The sequence below is a fragment of the Papio anubis genome, chromosome 16, assembly GCF_008728515.1.
Source record: "Papio anubis isolate 15944 chromosome 16, Panubis1.0, whole genome shotgun sequence".
Taxonomy (NCBI): Eukaryota; Metazoa; Chordata; class Mammalia; order Primates; family Cercopithecidae; genus Papio; species Papio anubis.
This window is the reverse complement of record NC_044991.1, coordinates 7,312,093-7,329,416: the sequence shown is the minus strand read 5'-3', so window position 1 is coordinate 7,329,416 and position 17,324 is coordinate 7,312,093. Positions and strand designations below refer to the sequence as shown.

Genomic DNA, 17,324 nt, shown 5'->3' with positions numbered 1-17,324 from the left:
TGAGGCCAGCATTGGGCGCCATGGAAACAAGGAGCACCCTGAGGAAGGAGCTGCCCACAGCAAGGGTCCAAGGGGCCTGAGATCTCCTGCCCCCGCTGAACTCTGATGTCAGGATGCAAAGGCCGGAGAGGCCCACAGACTTGGCCCAGGCCACACAGGGCTGGAACCCGGTCTCCATGGACACACTCCCAGCTCCACTCCCCTCTATAAGAGAGGCAGGAGGTCTAGACAGAAGACATAGGGGTTACTGGAGAGAGGGGAGCACATTGAAGACCCTGGAGGGAGTGGGGAGTGATCTACACCAGTGGCTGCTGTTAACCCAGGCCAGGCATCCAACCAGCTGGCTGAGGTTTTACACTCTTTCTAGCCAGAGGCCGCAGCCCTGGCCCATCTGGAAGCCCGTCTGGGAGCACCCTCTGAGACCCCCTGACCTTGCCCGTTCACACAAGGCCCCGAGCCCTCTTTGTCTCAAGGCCTTTAGGGAAGGCCGTCATCCATTTCAGTAGCATTCAAAGGCACACAAGTCCACGGTTTATTTTCTTAGAAATAATGGTTTTTGCTGGTTAGCATTCCTCGGATGGAAAAACAAATACAGCCACTGTAATAAGAAGCGGCTAAGAGGAGGTGAGAGGGCCCAGAGGAAGGGGGCAGAGAGGGGCTGCTGCCTGGGGAGCTGGAGGACATGGAGGGTGGGAGGTGGGGGCAGAGACTCCTAACCCTGGGAGAAATGGGGAATTAGAGAAAAAAAAAAAAAAAAAAAAAAAACCAACATGCAGGCACTGGTGCAGCCTTCAACACATTCTCACAGACAGTGAGGCCCCTTCCCTCCTCAAATCTCTACTCCAGTGCACATTCTGTAGGGCAGGTGTTGTGGCTCCCATGTGGTGAATGAGGAAACCAGGACTCAGAATGGTCAAGTCACCGCTGGCTCACGGAGTTAGAAGGGACGGAAATGCAGGCCTCTAAATCCTTGCTACAAATGCTTCCACTGACCATCACAGCTGGAAGGAGCATCAGAGACCTGCTTCTGCTATGCTTTCCTAACCTAGCCCAGAGGACACCTCCTCTAAGAAGCCCTCCTGAATTTCTTCCCCTCCTTGGCAGAGATATGCACTTTCTATACTTCAACAAAACAACACCCTGTTTTGTTTGTATTTTCATTGCTGCACTTTCCACATCCTATTATGATCACATCTTTTCCAATCTGTGTCTCCCAGAAGGCAGGTCAAACGCAGGAAACATGTTTCAGCCCCAGCACCTAGCTTGGCACAGAGTAGGTGCTCAGTAAACATTCTTGATACTCAACTGAAAACAGTCCAGTGCACACACACTTTACAGATGGGCAAACTGAGGCTCAGAGGTGAACTTGCCTCCAATGTTTAAATGCAGTAGCATGAGTTTTTTACTTTTTCCTCCTAAAAATGGACATTGGCTCCAAGAACTCTGCAAGAGCCCTAATCAGCAGCAGAGCTGGCAAGCAACATTGCCTAATTGCTAGCTGACAGCACCTTGGAATTTTAAGTCACATCCAATTTCTTCCTGCCTGCTGGTCTGCTGGACTTGAGCACTTTCATCTTCGGCAGAGCACACGTTAGCATGCATAATTGCATGTTTTAAGACTTGAAGGAGAAGAATTTCCCCTTCTCTCCCCCCACCCTCCCACCTCCTACTGCCTTTCCTGGCCTCCCAAAAAGCAGAATTTTATCTGGAGTCTCAATACTGTGTGTAGTAATGATGATGAAAATGATTTAATAAGGTCATGGACATTATTTCCTAAGAAGGCCAAATTGGTTTTAAGATTTTTTTTTCTGATGTTAAACTAAATGGATCACTGAGTATGTTATTAGGAATTTTGTTAAAACACTTTAATAACATGCTCTGTAATCCACCTAACTTCAGTGATTGACAAGTAGACCCTGGGGATATAAAATTCAGGAAGTGACTATTTACATTCATTACATACACACTAATTTTGTGATCTCTGATGGCCATAAGGTTGTCATGTTTTTCCTTTTCACACAAAAAGAGGAAAATAGTAATATATTTGATATACTGTGGCCCAAACAAAAAGTTATTTCCCCCAAGAGTTTTAATTATAGCATTTTGGAAAAGGCCCGAGTTGGAACTTGCAAGTGGAATAAACCACTTGAATAAATGGTCTAAAAAATTAAGTACACATAGAAGGGGTGATGTGTGCTGTTGGTTCAGACTAAACAGTGATTATCAAGAGGGTCTTAGTTATTTAAACAAGCCATTTGAGGGCGGTTTGCTCCTCGTTTGGGGCCTGGTCCTGATTATAAACGAGAGCTTTTAATTAAGATTAGTAGGACCCAATTCAAGCTATAATTTGGTCCTTTTCCCTAGCAAATGTCTATGAAAACAAGGCAATTAAGGTTAAATGAGTTGAAGTATTTAAAGGGGATGAAATGCCCCTTCCTCACCCCCAGCCTGCCCCCTCAGCAGAATAAGCACAAACAGACCTGGTTAATTCAGACCAGGAAGCCAGTGCGGGAATGGCCTGGCAGATTCCGAAAGGCCCATGCCCCCGGGGCCGGGTGAGCTGCGGATGCACACGCTTAGCTAAATGGACAGGGAAGAGGAAATGGAGTATGTAAAGGTCCAGAGGTAGGAACAAGCTGGCAAGTTTGATGAACTAAAAGAAGACAGTGAGGCTGGGTAGGGAGGGATGGATAAAAAATGGCTGGGTGCAGTGACTCATGCCTATAATCCCAGTACTTTGGGAGGCTGAGGCAGGCGGATCACTTGAGGTCAGGAGTTCGAGACCAGCCTGGCCAACATGGTGAAACCCCATCTCTACTAAAAATACAAAAAATTAGCTGGGCATGGTGGTGTGCACCTGTAGTCCCAGGTACTTGGGAGGCTGAGGCATGAGAATCCCTTGAAACTGGGAGGCGGAGGTTGCAGTGAGCCGAGATTGAGCCACTGAACTCCAGCCTGGGTGACGAAGCAAAACTTCATCTCAAAAACAAACAAAAATAACAATAATAGCTCACAACACAGCAAGGCCCCACCTCTAAAATAAATTAAAATAATAACAGTATCACAAATGGTAGCTTCCAGCCCCTCCCATTCCCAGGTCCTGTCTCAGACCAGCCAGCAGCAGCAAGGGAACGAGTACGTGTAGAAGCAGAGGGGCTGTGCAGCCCCCTCGATCCCTCCATAGTGAAGGAGCCTTCCCTATTGCTTTCCAATGGGCTGATGGGGGCCTGGCCTGATGCTGGGACCCCTTGGCTGATGGGGGATGGATGGAACCCAGGCCTTGCTGCCTCTTACCTGGGAGGCCTGGCTAGAGACAGACCTCTCTGGAACCAGTTTCCCCAGGTGAATTCTGCCATCGGTCCACACCAGTTATCCTCAGACTAGCTCTCTCCCTGTCCAAGCCTCTGCTTCCTCATCTGTAGAACCCTCAGAGTCTGTGAGGTTCTGGGAGGCCTTCCTGGGTCCTCCCAGCATGGATAAGGGTCATTCACTGCCCACTGACACCAGCTCTGGGCTTAGCCCTGAGGGAAGTTGCATGGGTCCTCACAATCTAGTGTGACAGGAGCACTGAGTGAGGATGCTCACAGGTGATAAGTCCCCTGTCTGGGAGACCAGAGATGGCTTCCTGGAGGAGGAGACCCTTCCATCCAGCAAATGCCATCCACACCCTGTGCCAGGCCCAGTCTCTAGGTTCCAGGGATGGGAGCTGATGGATCCCAGATCCAGTCTTTGAGGAGCTCACATTCCAGGAGGAGATGTGGGACAAGCTAAGTGCAGTGTGGCATGGGCTACAATGGTGGTGTGTATGGACCTGGGCTGGGCTGCAAAGAGGGGTGGCAGCTGTCACTCACAGGGGCTGCCTCAATGCCCTTCGAAGTTTCTTCCAACTCCACACAGCCATGAGTCTACCTCAAGGTACTTCAGATTCAATCAATAAAACAGTGCTTTATCTCCAGCCCTGCTCAGAGCCTTTCCCGGCTGTCTGAGGCACTCACCCGTCTGGCTACAGCAAGCCCTCTGCCAGCATTAGGCTGATTGCAGGGGGCCCCAGGCCACTTCTGGGCACAGATGCAACATGTCTGCACACATGGAGGCCATGGCATCATCGCATATGCCCACTGGCCATGAGGCAAGTTGCCCTTGAAGGTGAGAAAAGAAACCGTTCCCAGAATGGGGGGCAGGTGGCCTTCAGGGCTGGATTTGCTAACAGGGATTTTGCAAGCAGCAGGTTTCAAGGTGACCTGGTGAAGTGGGTAAGAGGCTCGGTCAGCCTCACATCGGGCTTCCCACAACCCAGGCTTGGGTTGTGAAAATGATAGAGAAAGTATGTTTCGGGCACTGATTAGTTGGTGAAGACAGAGCTGACAGTTCCTGTGGGAGAGCCAGTTAAAAGTAGGCAGTATCACCCAGCGGTCAAGAGGACAGACCTTGGGAACTGCCAGTTTGGGGCTTAAATTCTAGCTGTCCTCTATCAACTGTGTGACCTTTGGCCAGTCACTTTACCTCTCCATGCCTGTTTCCTTGCTTGAAAAATGGAAGGCATACTCCCTATCTGGTAGGGTTCTTGAGAGGATTAAATGAGATCATGGACATGGAGCATGTAGTGGGGTGTCTGGAAGCAAACACTCAACATATTGGTGAAAAACTGGGGAAGACTGTGGCAGCCACATCCTCGGGGAAGGCTCTGCTGAGAGTCCGTCCTCTATGCTTATTACAGCAAAGAGCACAGTCAGTGAGATCTGCAGGACAGGGGGCTCACTGCCTCCAAGACTCCAACCCCAGCCTCGGCAGAACCCAACTCCAGCTCAGGACCTGCAGATGCAGGAGCCCAGGGAAGGAAAGCAAGTTTCATCTACTGCAGAAATGACTGGAGGGCGTGGTGATTGATTATTAACGTCTGCTATGGCAGAAGGTGACGGCATATTTGCCATCCCCGAAGTAGGCTTAGTTGAACAAAGGAAAGTCTTCTTTCCTATGTATTTTTTTATTGTACATTCTCGATAAGCAGCCATCTGTGAATGGCACACCTGACTGTCCACCTCTGTGGGGATATAGGTATATGCATATGGTTTATATGAACAGTCGATGAACCAGAATACCTCACTTCCCAACCATTTTAGGTCCCAGAAATTGTTGGAAAAGACAAAGTTTTAGTTCTTTCATATCTTGAACAACATTGTGATCATTGACATTGACATGGTGACGATGAGGATGATCAGATACATCATCATCATCATCTTCATCAGCACCATCATCATCAATATCACAATCACCATCACCCTCATCAATAGCACCATAACAGCACCATCAACATTATCATCACCCCCATCACCCTGATCATCAATAGCACCATCATCACCATCATCATCATCATCATCATCATCTACCATCATCATCATCATCACCACCATCATCACCATCATCACCATCACATCATCATCATCATCATCACCATCATCACCATCATCACCACCATCTTACCATCTTCACCATCATCACCATCACCATCATCATCATCCTGTCGTCGTCGCCATCATGCCTGCATCATACCATCACCGCCATCTACCATCGTCACCATCGTCACCATCGTCACCATGGATCCATCACCATCATCCTACCATCATCACCATCATCACCATCACCATCATCACCATCACCACCATCACCACCATCCTGCCATCATCACCACCATCATCCACCATCAATCACCCGTCATATCGCCGTCGTCACCATCCATCCATCCATCCATGTCCATCCACCATCCATCCACCATCCATCCCTCCACCATCCACCATCCATCCACCATCAATCCTTCCATCATCCATCCATCCACCATCCATCCTTCCATCATCCATCCATCCACCATCCATCCTTCCACCATCCATCCATCCACCATCCATCCATCCATCCATCCACCATCACCATCCATCCATCCATCCATCCATCATCCATCACCATCCATCCACCATCCATCCACCATCCTCCACCATCCATCCTCATCATCATCCACCACATCATCCATCCTCCATCCACCATCCACCATCCATCCACCATCCACCATCCATCCTATCCATCCACCATCATCCACCCGTCACGGTCATCCATTCATCACCATCACCGTCATCATCTGTCACCATCATCACCATCATCACCATCATCACCATCACCATCATCACCACCACCATAAGTCACCATGGTCACGCCATGAGTCACCACGGGTCATGCACGTCGCCATGGTCACCTGCGTCTGTCACCGCCATGCACCATCATCGCCATCATCACCATCATCATCATCGTCACCATCATCATCACCATCATCACCATCATCATCATCATCATCACCATCATCCTCACCGTCATCATCCTCATCATCATGGTCGTAGTCATCATCACAGTAGGGCAGCTAGTGCTTATATCCATCCTATGTGCCAGGCTATGTTCAAAGACAAATACGTGCTCATTTAATTCTCACTGTCTTGTGGAATATGGTAGTAACATTGGCTGTTGTGGATGATAGGCAAATGGAGGTTAAATAACATGCCGAAGCTGCCATGGGCGGATTCCCAGACCCAAACCATCTGGCACCAAAGGGAGATCCAATGCTTTTAACCCTATGCTGTTGTAATAGAGACTGTTCATGTCCTCTTCTCCAGAACAGAGCCACAGATAGGAATAACCACTGGCAGAGGCAATTTGTGGGTAACAGGTCCTGCAGGCCTGAACCTGGTCACCCAGAGACTGCAACATGGTCTCCATTTTCATCTGTAGACAGGCGTGAACATCTGGATGGTTTGGCTCCTCAGGCCAGGCATGCGCCGTGCCTTCAGATTTCAAAACCCTGGATGTCTCTCAGTACTCCTCCCAGGGAAGCCAGCAGGATCTGATGGTTCTCCGTGTTTATGTGTTGAGGTGTGAGGTATATATGAGAGCACTCTGGCGGGCTGCCTTGATTCAAATTTGACTGTGGATGGGTCCCAGGATGAGAGAAACCAGAGTGCTAACAGGACCAGAAGTCCCAGGCCTCCCAGGGTGCATGCCAACCTCACTGACTGAGGGGTTTGAGGAGCCCCTAACCAAGTGAACCTCCTCTTGGTTCCCTAACAGTTGTTCTCATACTGTTAACGCACAGCAACTCAACAGACACTTGATTCCCTTGGCCAACTGCCTAAAGTCTGTTGTCAGGAGATTTCCAGCTCCTTTTTGATCCCACAGACCTACAAGCTCCTGGAGAGCAAGGATGCTGCACCCTTAACTGTCACCCTCAGATATGCAGAGCGGTGATTTTCAAGGTCTTCACCATTCATAGTCTCATTTGACACAAGCCACTTTGACAGCTTCCATATCATATGCCATGTCATGTATATCATGCTAATAATAAGCAATAATGTAATAAATAATGTGTCTTAACTGTGTGTGTGTGTGTGTATTGAAGTAATAAAAATAATAAAAATGTAATAAGTAATAAGTAATAATGCTAAATGTGTGGTGGTGGTGTGGTGGTGTGTGGTGGTGGTAAATGACTCAATGAAGTAATGAAGCTAATGTGTGTGTGTAATAATAATAGTAATAAGTAATAGTGATAGTAGTAATAATGTCATGTGTGGTAATAGTATATTAGTAATAGTAATTGTGTGGTAGTAGTAATGTGTGTGTGGTAATGTGATAGCTAAGTAATGGTAATGTCATTAATGGTAATAATGGTAATGTGTGTGGTAATGGTAGTAATGCGTATTAATGTAAGTAATAGTATTAATGTGTGTTAATATACTAGTAGTAATGTAGCAGAGACCATAGGCATTAGCCCTACCATCTATATATAGAGGCTTACCTATGAGAATAAAGTACCTACAACCATAGCTAGATACCAACCTGTGCACTATACTGTAGCTCCCTCCATCTTCAGAATGACAGCCTGTGATAGGAAGTAGCCCAGCCCCTTTCAGCCAGAAAGAGGAGAGCTGGGCTCAGTGAGGGCAAATCACCACCCAAATGTTCACATGAAAGGTGGGCTGCAACCCAGGCTCCCCTTGAAGAGACCAGCCTTGAATCTGCTCTCCTGTCTCTCATTGTGCAGAGTCAAGATGACACCAGGGCCAGAACGAGCCCTTCAACAGACCCCACACTCCACACTCCCCTCTGTGTTTATCTTAGAGGTTGCTCATCTAATGTGAAGTCCAGTCTGGGCAAAGGAGAGCCAACTAAGACTAAACGTTTTCTGTAGACCTACGCTAGTGCCAGGCCCTGCCCCATGAGCTGGGAACATGGCTACAAATGTAAAAGGCCCTTTCTAATTGAGGAGCTCACTGAGAGCTCCTGGGTGCATGGCCTGAGTTTGACAGCTTCGGTATGGTGACCCCTACAGCAAGCTTATGGTGGGCCCTCAATAAATGAGCTCACAGTTCTGTGGGGGACCAAGACAAGTGATTATGACCGAGTCAGAAGTGTGATGATGGAGGGAAGCCCAGAAGCCTCTGGGAGCAGCGTAGGTAACTAATGCAGTCTAGCATGCATGTGTGTGCATGGGTAAGTGCATGTATAAGCGGTGGTATCAGAGGCTTCCTGGAGGAGGCAAATCTAAAGAATGATTAGCCTTCAGATTTAGACAGGATGCAGAAAGAAGGTAAGGAGCTCCAGGCAGGCAGGAAATCTGAGCTGGGGCTCACAAACGTAGAGCAACCCAGTGTGTGTGCATGTGTGTGTGTCTGTGTGTGTGTGTGCATGCCAGGATAGAGGTGTTTCAGGATGTGAAGGGTGGAGGCCCAAATTTGGCTAGAGAGATAGGGAGACCCCTGGCAGTTCCTGCAGCACATTCGCAAGCCTCCTCTTGTCTCATTTTCATACCCAGCAGGACAAAACACTTTCCTTTTCTAGCAGGTGAGAACATGAAGCCTACAGAGCCAGTGAGCAACAGAGCTGGGCTTGGGGCAAGAGTCTGACTCCTAACTCAGGGGTCAAGCAGAGTGGGGAGTTAAAGCTGAACTCCGAAAAATTTTAGGGAAACAGGTAAGGCCTCCGGGGCAGGGGACAGCAGGAGAGGACCTAAGGAGGAGCTGGGCTGGGGGACGAAGAGGCCAGGTCAATGGCTTATACCAGCAGAGATGGAGGGTCAACCATGGCCCTGCCTTGCCAGGACACTGGGTCTACGGGGCAGAATAGAGGATCAGAAAGCGGTCACACACAGCCTCACATGTACCACTCAAACCAGGGAGCTAACCTCTGGCCCTGACAGCAGCCAGGCCAGCCGCCCCACCAGGCTTCTCACTCATGGCCTCCTCTGTGTGCCTCCAGCCTGGCCTCCTTCCAGAGATCTGTGGGTAGGCGCCAGCTCCCCCCTTTGGGTTCTGGGGCCCTGAGCGTGCCAGGAATATGACCCAGCCAGGCATGATCCAGGGCGATGTCATCTGCCCAGCACTCAGCCTTAAATAAATGCTCAACAAATGCGAAGGATAAACACCACCAGCATCCCAGGGAGGCGTGGCTGCATCGCCCACAAAACTCTAGCCCTGTAAACACCTTATACAGAAAGAACAGGGACCTATCCTGTGCTCACATGTCACTTTCCTAATACAAATATCAAACTTGGAAAAATTCAGCTGGCAGGGTCCAGGGAGAAGAAAACTAGCTGCCAGTCATTGAGTGGGAGCTGCAAGACCTGGATTTCAGTCCTTGTCATGTCACTGTGAACATGGGAATCTTGCAAAAGATGCTTCTCCTGTCTGAGCCTCAGTTTTCCTCATTTATACAACGGGTGCAGACAGGGAAGATGGGGATCAGTGACCCCATCCGGGGGTGTGTCTGTTTCGGAGAGAGCTATTTCCAGCTCCCAGATGCCCAGTCCTGCTCCAGACCCATGGGGTGAGGACGGCCATGCAGACCCTCATGGACAAAAGCTCCAAAGGTTCCAATGGGCTTGGAGAGTCCTGGCACCAAACGCAGCCAGAGCTGCTCTTTTCTCTCTTTCAGCCTGCTGGGGAGGCAGTTTCTAATGCCAGGAGGTCTAACCAGCACCCCAGGTGCAGGGCAGAAAGGCTGGATAGACAGACAGATGGTACAAATCCACCAGTGTCTGTCCAAGCACTGGAACTCGAGACAGAGACCTACAGGGTGGTTTTGAACTTGACGTTAGGGACCTTGGAGGTCAGGGGGTAAGCCCAGGTCTTTGCACTCCAGCCCCATATAGCCAGTCAAGGACAGATGCACAAATACATCATTCAATACTTCATCTTAATTTCTTTTTCTTTTCTTTTTTTTTAATTTTTTTGAGACAGAGTCTTTCTCTGTTGCCCAAGCTGGAGTGCAGTGGCGCCATCTCAGTTTACTACAACCTCCGCCTCTCGGGTTCAAGTGATTCTCCTGCCTCAGCTTCATGAGTAGCTGAGATTACAGGCACACGCCACCACGCCCGGCTAACTTTTTTTGTATTTGTTGTATTTTTAGTAGAGACGGGGTTTTGCCATGTTGGCCAGGCTGGTCTCAAACTCTTGACCTCAGATAATCTGCCTGCCTCGGCCTCCCAAAGTGCTGGGATTACAGATCTGAGCCACCGCACCCAGCCAATTTCTTTAAAAGAATGAAAAGTTTCAAGCCCAGTTGAGAATCAGGCACCCCATGACTCTAACTCCACCCTTCCAGGGAAACAGCCGGCATTCCCGAAAAGTTCACTGCCTCCCTCCTGAGGCTGAGAGAAGCCTGTGCTGTCAGCAACCATGACTGTCAGCAACCATGACGGTGGTGCTGGAGGCTCAGCCCCAGCTGGTGATGAATGGGGCAGGCATCGGCCACCTACAGCAGCCCTGGCAGCTTTAGGGTCTGGCCAGGAGGGCCGGGCTGGACTCACCTTCACACTGCCTGCCTTCCCCCTTGTAGCCTGGCTTGCAGAGGCATTTGTAGGACTTGGGCGTGTTCTGACAGATGGCATCGATGTGGCAGTCATCCGTGCCCTCTGAGCACTCATCCACGTCGACTGATCCTGTGGGTAGGGGTGTAGGGGGAACAACAGGTAAGCTGTGGCCCCGCGGCAGGTGGCTGATGGTGTGGGGCAGGGGAGCTCTTGCCTCTGCCTGTCCATTGGTCAGTGGGCTCATTGGCAATAACAGCTGTCACAGGACAATCTGGTGTGACAAGTGGCAACTGGTAGCATCTTTTGCACAGCCACTCTGTGGCAGGGACAATGCTATCGATACACTTGGCCTTATTTATTGTCGCAATGATCCCATTGAGCTATCGTTCTGCTAAAAAGATGAGAAAACTGAGGCTTAAGGAGACAGTGAGGAAGAACCTCCTCCTCCATCTGTCCTACTCCCCCAACAAGCATCGCTCCAACCTTCCCCCACTCTCCTCACTCTATCCCCCCACAGGCATCACTCCAACCCTCCCCCACTCTCCTCACTCTATCCCCCCACAGGCATCGCTCCAATCCTCCCCCACTCTCCTCATTCTAGAATTTAGAGCCAGAAAGGTCCTTGGAGGAGTTTAAATCCAGCCCCTTTGGGTTCCAGATGGGGACACCAAGGCCATGCTAGGAGGCTCCTGCAGGTCACCTGAACGTGGGATCCCACCCTGCCGCTAGCCTGTGGAAAAATGGGATTCGTCATCTGGCTTCCACAGCCCCACACCAAAGTGTCTGGTGGCAGAACCACACCCTCAACTGGGCTAACCTGAGCCCATCCATGGTTCTGACTCCCACCATGGTCCTCCCTCCTCGGAAATCCACACGTGCACCTGGTTTTCATATCTCAACTTCTAAATGCAAGTTCAGTCTACGCTTTGAGGGCTCCTGACACTCTCCACCTACCACCCCCAACACATATACATCTTCAGTCTGGAACAGCTGTTGGGGCAAATCAAGCAAAATAGATTCTGCGTATCCATTCCATCTACACACCCCAAGCCTCTCTCCCTGTCTCTTTTACACACACACACACACACACACACACACACACACACAAACACACAGTTCAGGCAGGCAGGGGACCTGCCTCTTGTCGGGCACAGTTCAGCACAGTCAGAGCTGAAGCTATAATCCAGGTTAATTCCTCAGGTTATAAATGAGGAAACCGAGGCCCGGTGAGGTCACATCTGCTATGGGTCAGTAGCTCACTGGGACAGAGAGTGGACTCCGATACAGAATGAGCTTTCCTACATGCCATGTGACTTCTAGCTAGCAATGCATGAAATTCAGACAGATGACAGACAGACAGAAGGACCCAGGAGTGCAGCAGCACAAAGAACTCTCAGCAGCTGCCATGAGGGCAGTGCCCCAGGGCTAAGCTCAGAATGTCCCCATCTCGTCATGCCTCTGGCCTCACCTTAGATTGCTGGGTCCCCAAGAGTGTCCACTCTAAATTTCTCCCCTGCATAATATCTGGGTTTGAAATCTGCCAGTGGGCTATGAGATCCATGCCCTCCAGGGCTCCTCCTTCTTTGCCCTAGCCCCCAAGTCTCCTGCCCACCCCTGAAGGAAGAGAGGCATCAAAAAGAAACACAACAGCATAACCCCCCTGCACACACACACACGTGCACGCATGCGCACACACGTGGCAGGTGGCATTGCTTTTCAGGGGGGCTACATCTGCTCAGGTGGGCGGCCTGTCCTAGACAGCTGCCCAGGGGAAGAGTGGAAAGGGGACCAGGAGGCAGGGACTGGAGGGGGCCGGCAACTGGATGGCTGGGCCAGCAGGAACATCCATGAGAGCCTTCTGGGGAAGTGGCAACGGAGGGACGCTGTGCAGGACTGGCAGTGCCTCTAAGGCAGGGACCCAGGGGCCAGAGAGGGCCCATCTCCAGGCTTCTATTCAGGAGGACTGGGGACACTTCTGAAACAGGACCAGCAGAGGCAGTGGGCCACAGGTATGGCTCTTCCCACTTCCCAGGGGCCAGTGTGTAGGAATGAGGGGCGGGAGCCCCTTGTGCCCTCACCGCCAATCTCCCACCTAGACAGGTGTCTTCATTGGGATGGAAATGTATGGATGTTGATGAGGGGTGGGTGGAGCTATCTCTCAACACATCTTTCAACACTTGGGTGTCCTTGGTGTGGAGTATGGGGAGAGGACATGGGAGTTTGAGAAGAGAGGGTGAGAAGCCACTTGTCCCCACCGGTCCTCTGCCATGCTCCCGCTCCTGTCTGGGCTGGAGACTCCCCTGCAAGGCGACCCAGCCCTCCCAGCACAGGCTGCTCCCTTTGACTCTGGTTTGCTTATGCTGGGGACAGGCTGTTGGCGTTTCACAGTCACAGGGCTTCCACGGAGAGGCTCAGGGAGGAGACAGAGTCAGATACAGAAAGACACGAGGAGGAACACAGGCAGAGATAGGCACCCCCAGGAACAGTCACTCAGAGGTGAGGGACCCCAAAGCTTGGGAGAGACACCCACGGACACAAGGGGGATGGGGCAGCAGGGTTGGGCTTCCAGGAGGGGTGTTGCTGTGGAAGAGTCTCACGGGCCCAGCATCCTCACTCGGGGCATGCGGGACCACCAGGAATAGACCCTACGCCACCCAAACCAGACCTCAGGGAGCCGGGAAGGACGTACAGGACCCTTCCCCTGCCTCCCCCTCCAAGCAGAGCACCGGAGGAGCGTCTCTGATGACGCGGGGGAGAGAATGTGACTCCAGCTTTTCGGGAAGCCCCTGAAGACAGCCAGAGAGCAGGAGGGGAAGGGGTGGGGGGGGGGGGGGTCCCCGTGAAACCCACGGGCCTGGGCCTGTGGCCTCCGGGTCTCCCCCTCCCCTTCCTGGGTCTGCTCCACCGACGTCCGGACTCTCCTCTCGTGTCTGTCCCTGCGTCTCCTCTGCCTTCCTTCCTTCTGTCTCTCCTCCCCGTCCTGTCAGACGGTCCCTCGTCCGCGGCTTTCCAGGCATCTCCGTCCCTCTCTCTTTCCCGATCTCCCTCTCACCGCTCCACCAACCCCGTTTTTCTCCAGTGTCCATCTGTCCCCCATCTCCTCTTCTCTCTCCCTTATCAACAGTGGGACCGTCCCTCTTGATTCCTCCTGGTCCACGGGCCTCCTCCTCCTTCCCCGGGCCGTGCGGGCCTCCTCTCTACCCTTCCGCATCTGTCTTTTCTCCGGGCTTCCTTTTGTCTGCTCCCTCAGCGCAGCCTCTTCTGTCCGTCTGTCCCGCACCTCCCGCCCCGTCCCGGTCTCTCGGTCCGACCCTTTCCCCTTCCACCTCCTGGCGTGTCCCCCTTCGCCCGCCCCGCCCCGCGTCCCCTCTCCCGGGAAAAGCGCCCCTCTGCGCTCGGGGTCCCGCCCCTCCCTGGTCCGCACGCGGGGCCCCCGGGAACCGCCGCCTTTCTTCCTCGCTCCCGCGCTCGCGCTTCCCCTCCCGGGGCCCCGGCCCACCCGCCCCTGCTGCGGCCCCTCCGGGCTCAGGAGCCCCGGCCGCCCGGGCTGCGAGAGGGGGCGCCCCGCGCCGGCCCCAGAAGTTACTTTGCAAAGAGGCAGGGGGCGCGGGGCCGCACGGGGCGAGCTCGGGATGCGCAGGGAAGAAGCCCTCCGGGACCGCGCCTCGGCCGCCCGCGCCCCCCGCGCCCGCCGCCCCCCACCTCGGTCGGGGGCTTACCTGGGAGCCCGCTGCCCCCCACCAGCCGCCCGCGCGTGCCCAGGGCCAGCAGCACGCACAAGTGCCAGCGCAAGGCCGCCGCGCCCATGCTCAATGCGGGCCCCGCTGGGCGTGCGGGCGTGCGGGGCGCGGGGACCCGACCGACCGGCCGCTCCCGCAGTCGCTGCTAGCTGCTCACAGCTCCGCCACGGCTCGGGCTCCTGAGCAGCCCAGCCGGCCCGGCTGATGAGCTGACAGCGCGCGCTCATTGGCCCGTGGCGTGGGGGGGCGGGGCGTCGCCCATGGCCGACCAATGGGCGCCGGCCGCCGGCCCTTCGGGGGAGGGCGGGCGCGGGCGTCGTGGGGGGGCCCTTCCTCGGGGCGGGCGGCAGGTGGGGGGTGGGGGCCTGGCCGGCCTGCTCGCTAGGCTGCGGGCGCGGGGTCTCGGCCAGGCTGGGGCTGCTCCGAGGCTGCGCCCTCCCCTGCCCTCGGCGTCCCGGCCCCTGCCGTCGAGCCCGCCGTCCCTCCAGGCCCGGCGGCAGCCTCGGGGGCGGGGATCCTGCAAGCCGGGGGTCCCGCGAGGTCGCCCGCCACCCGTGTGCAGTGAAACGCGCTAGCGCGCAGAGCAGACTTGTCTGCGCCGCCGTTCGCTGGACGTTTCCTGAGCACCTACTGGGGGCTGAGCGCCGCGAGGCAGCAGCGAGCGAACCGGGCGGGGAAACCTCGTAAAGATCGCTTGAAAATTGACGTTCAAAACAAACGAACTTTTTAGCACTCGTCAAAGGACAGTGGCTCGTCAGTGTGCTTGTCACGGGGCGGCCGCAGGACCCGCGTCTGGAACGGGGCGCCCGGGGCGGACAATGCCCCTTGGCGGTCGGTGCCGCGCGAGGCCCCGCACGGGGCTGACCTCGGCCCGGGAAGTTCGCTGACCGGAATGCGAGGCCGGGGCCTCTCCCAGTGACAGACCCGGCGGGGCCAGGAGGAGGGGCGGGGCGGGCATCCCGGTCCGAAGACCCGGGAACTGCTCTGGCCTGGCCTGGGGTCTACACCTAACGCCTGGCGAGGGTCGGCCTCGGGTCTGGTCCCACCCGGCCTAGGAGGGAGGGGCGGCTGGAAATAAATGGCCCCTCTCAGCTCCAGGCAGGACGCTTTAAGGGAAGAAAGTTCAGCAAACCCCAAGGCCCATCTCCTTGACAACCACCAATAAGAGCTCCTTTTTTCTTCTGCTCTCCAGGCCCGACTCAAAGACAACTCTTTTCTCTTTTTTTGTCCACTCTGCCTGCACCAGTTTGAGCCCCTCCACACCAGCTCCCCTTCCTGCCCTCAACACACACACAGGCGCGCACACACACACACCGTCACACATGCAGACACATGCTCTCACATGCAATCACTCAGATACAGCCTCACACACTCACATCCTCCAGCACACACACAGGCACACATGCTTCTTCACGCCCTCATCCGACCTGCTGTAGATGAGCTCCTCAGCCCTGGAAGGTTAAATCTGCATCCAGCCAGCTCTCACTCACTATCTGACTTCACATCAGCTTGTGGCACGGGCCTGGTGGCCGAGGCAAGGGGTCCCCTACATGGGGATTGGGGGTGTAGGGGGTCCAGAGAGGCCCAAAGAAGGAAGCACTGCGCGAAGAAAGCACTGTGCGTTGTCTCCTCTGAGCCCCCACCCCATTGCTCCAGACATTTCAGTCTGTATGGCAGGCAGCTCCTGGCTGCTGATTTAATTTGGGAGATGCTGTTGACAGGCTTTATTTTGTCCCCGTCAATTGTGTAGCTTTGAGTTTCTGCAGGGGGTGGGGAGTTCCCTCAGAACCACAGATTATCTTGTGCATTGGGCAACAGGGCAAGCAGTGTGAGGTGGTGGAGGAGGTCCTTCCAGGGGGCTCTGACCTACTTGAAACAATGCCCTTTAACGCACCTGGTCATTACGGCCCTCCCCCCCCCCCCCCCCGGCCAGGTGCCCCTCAAGCTTGATGGCAGCAGGAGAACCTTCTTCCAGGCTCTGTCCCCACAAATCAAGGCAGGAATGGAGGCAGGTTACGCTGGGACCCCTCAGCCCAGAGGTAGCTCTCCCTTGTACCAAGTTGTAGTCCCCAGCCGGCCCCCAAGTGATTGCTCAGGTGAAGTTTGCGGGTGAATCAACACCCTCTAAGGTGTGCAGAGGGAAAGTGGTTCCTTCCAGGTGGCTGTCGTCTATGTGGAGGAGTCAGTGAGCAGAGGAAGGAAATGGAGAGAAGATACACCTGTAAGCCCCTCACAGGTGAAGGAAAGGAGGTGGCCTGTGGGGCAGAGAAAGAGGAGGTCACTTCTGCCGCAGGGCACCATCAGGGAGGCCTCTTAGGGCAGGTGACCTGGGCTGGACACAGAACATAAAGAGGAGATTTGCCTAATGGATGAGAAGAACAAATAGAGAATCTGCCAAGGTCCATGAGAGAAGGTGAGGACTGAATAAGTGAGCCAGAAAATGTTCTGGAAGCATCTTGAAAACTGCAGAGCACTGTATGCACGTGATAGTGATGTGCTGGAGGGCTGCGTGCAGAAACAGATGAGTCTCTTTTGGACTGGGGTGGGCTGGCAGGTGGGAACCCACAGCCAGGCCTCCAGCACAGGATGACTTGGAGCCTCCGGACACCAAGCTGGAATAGTGGAGGCCGAAGGCTGAATTGCGCAGTGACTTTGGCGGGGAGCATGCTATGGCTCCTGTCACCTCCAAATGACCTATGAGCTCTCTGTGTGGCAAACAAAGCACCGCTTACCCCTCTGGGATA

At 53.7% G+C, this 17,324-nt stretch overlaps 1 protein-coding gene across 2 annotated transcripts in view; it reads right to left on the bottom strand.

Annotated features, from left to right (window-relative positions):
- The window catches only part of SCUBE1 (signal peptide, CUB domain and EGF like domain containing 1), a 141,740-nt gene extending 126,966 nt beyond the window's left edge, over positions 1 to 14,774 (bottom strand). For both annotated transcript variants that reach the window (XM_021921650.2, XM_021921651.2), the window contains exons 1-2: positions 14,560 to 14,774; positions 10,838 to 10,969 (exon numbers count right to left, since the gene is read on the bottom strand). In XM_021921650.2, coding sequence (XP_021777342.2) covers positions 10,838 to 10,969; positions 14,560 to 14,647 — 220 coding nt within the window. In that variant the 5' untranslated portion in view covers positions 14,648 to 14,774. The remainder of the gene's footprint in view (positions 1 to 10,837; positions 10,970 to 14,559) is intronic.
- Between the last annotated feature and the right edge of the window lie 2,550 nt (positions 14,775 to 17,324).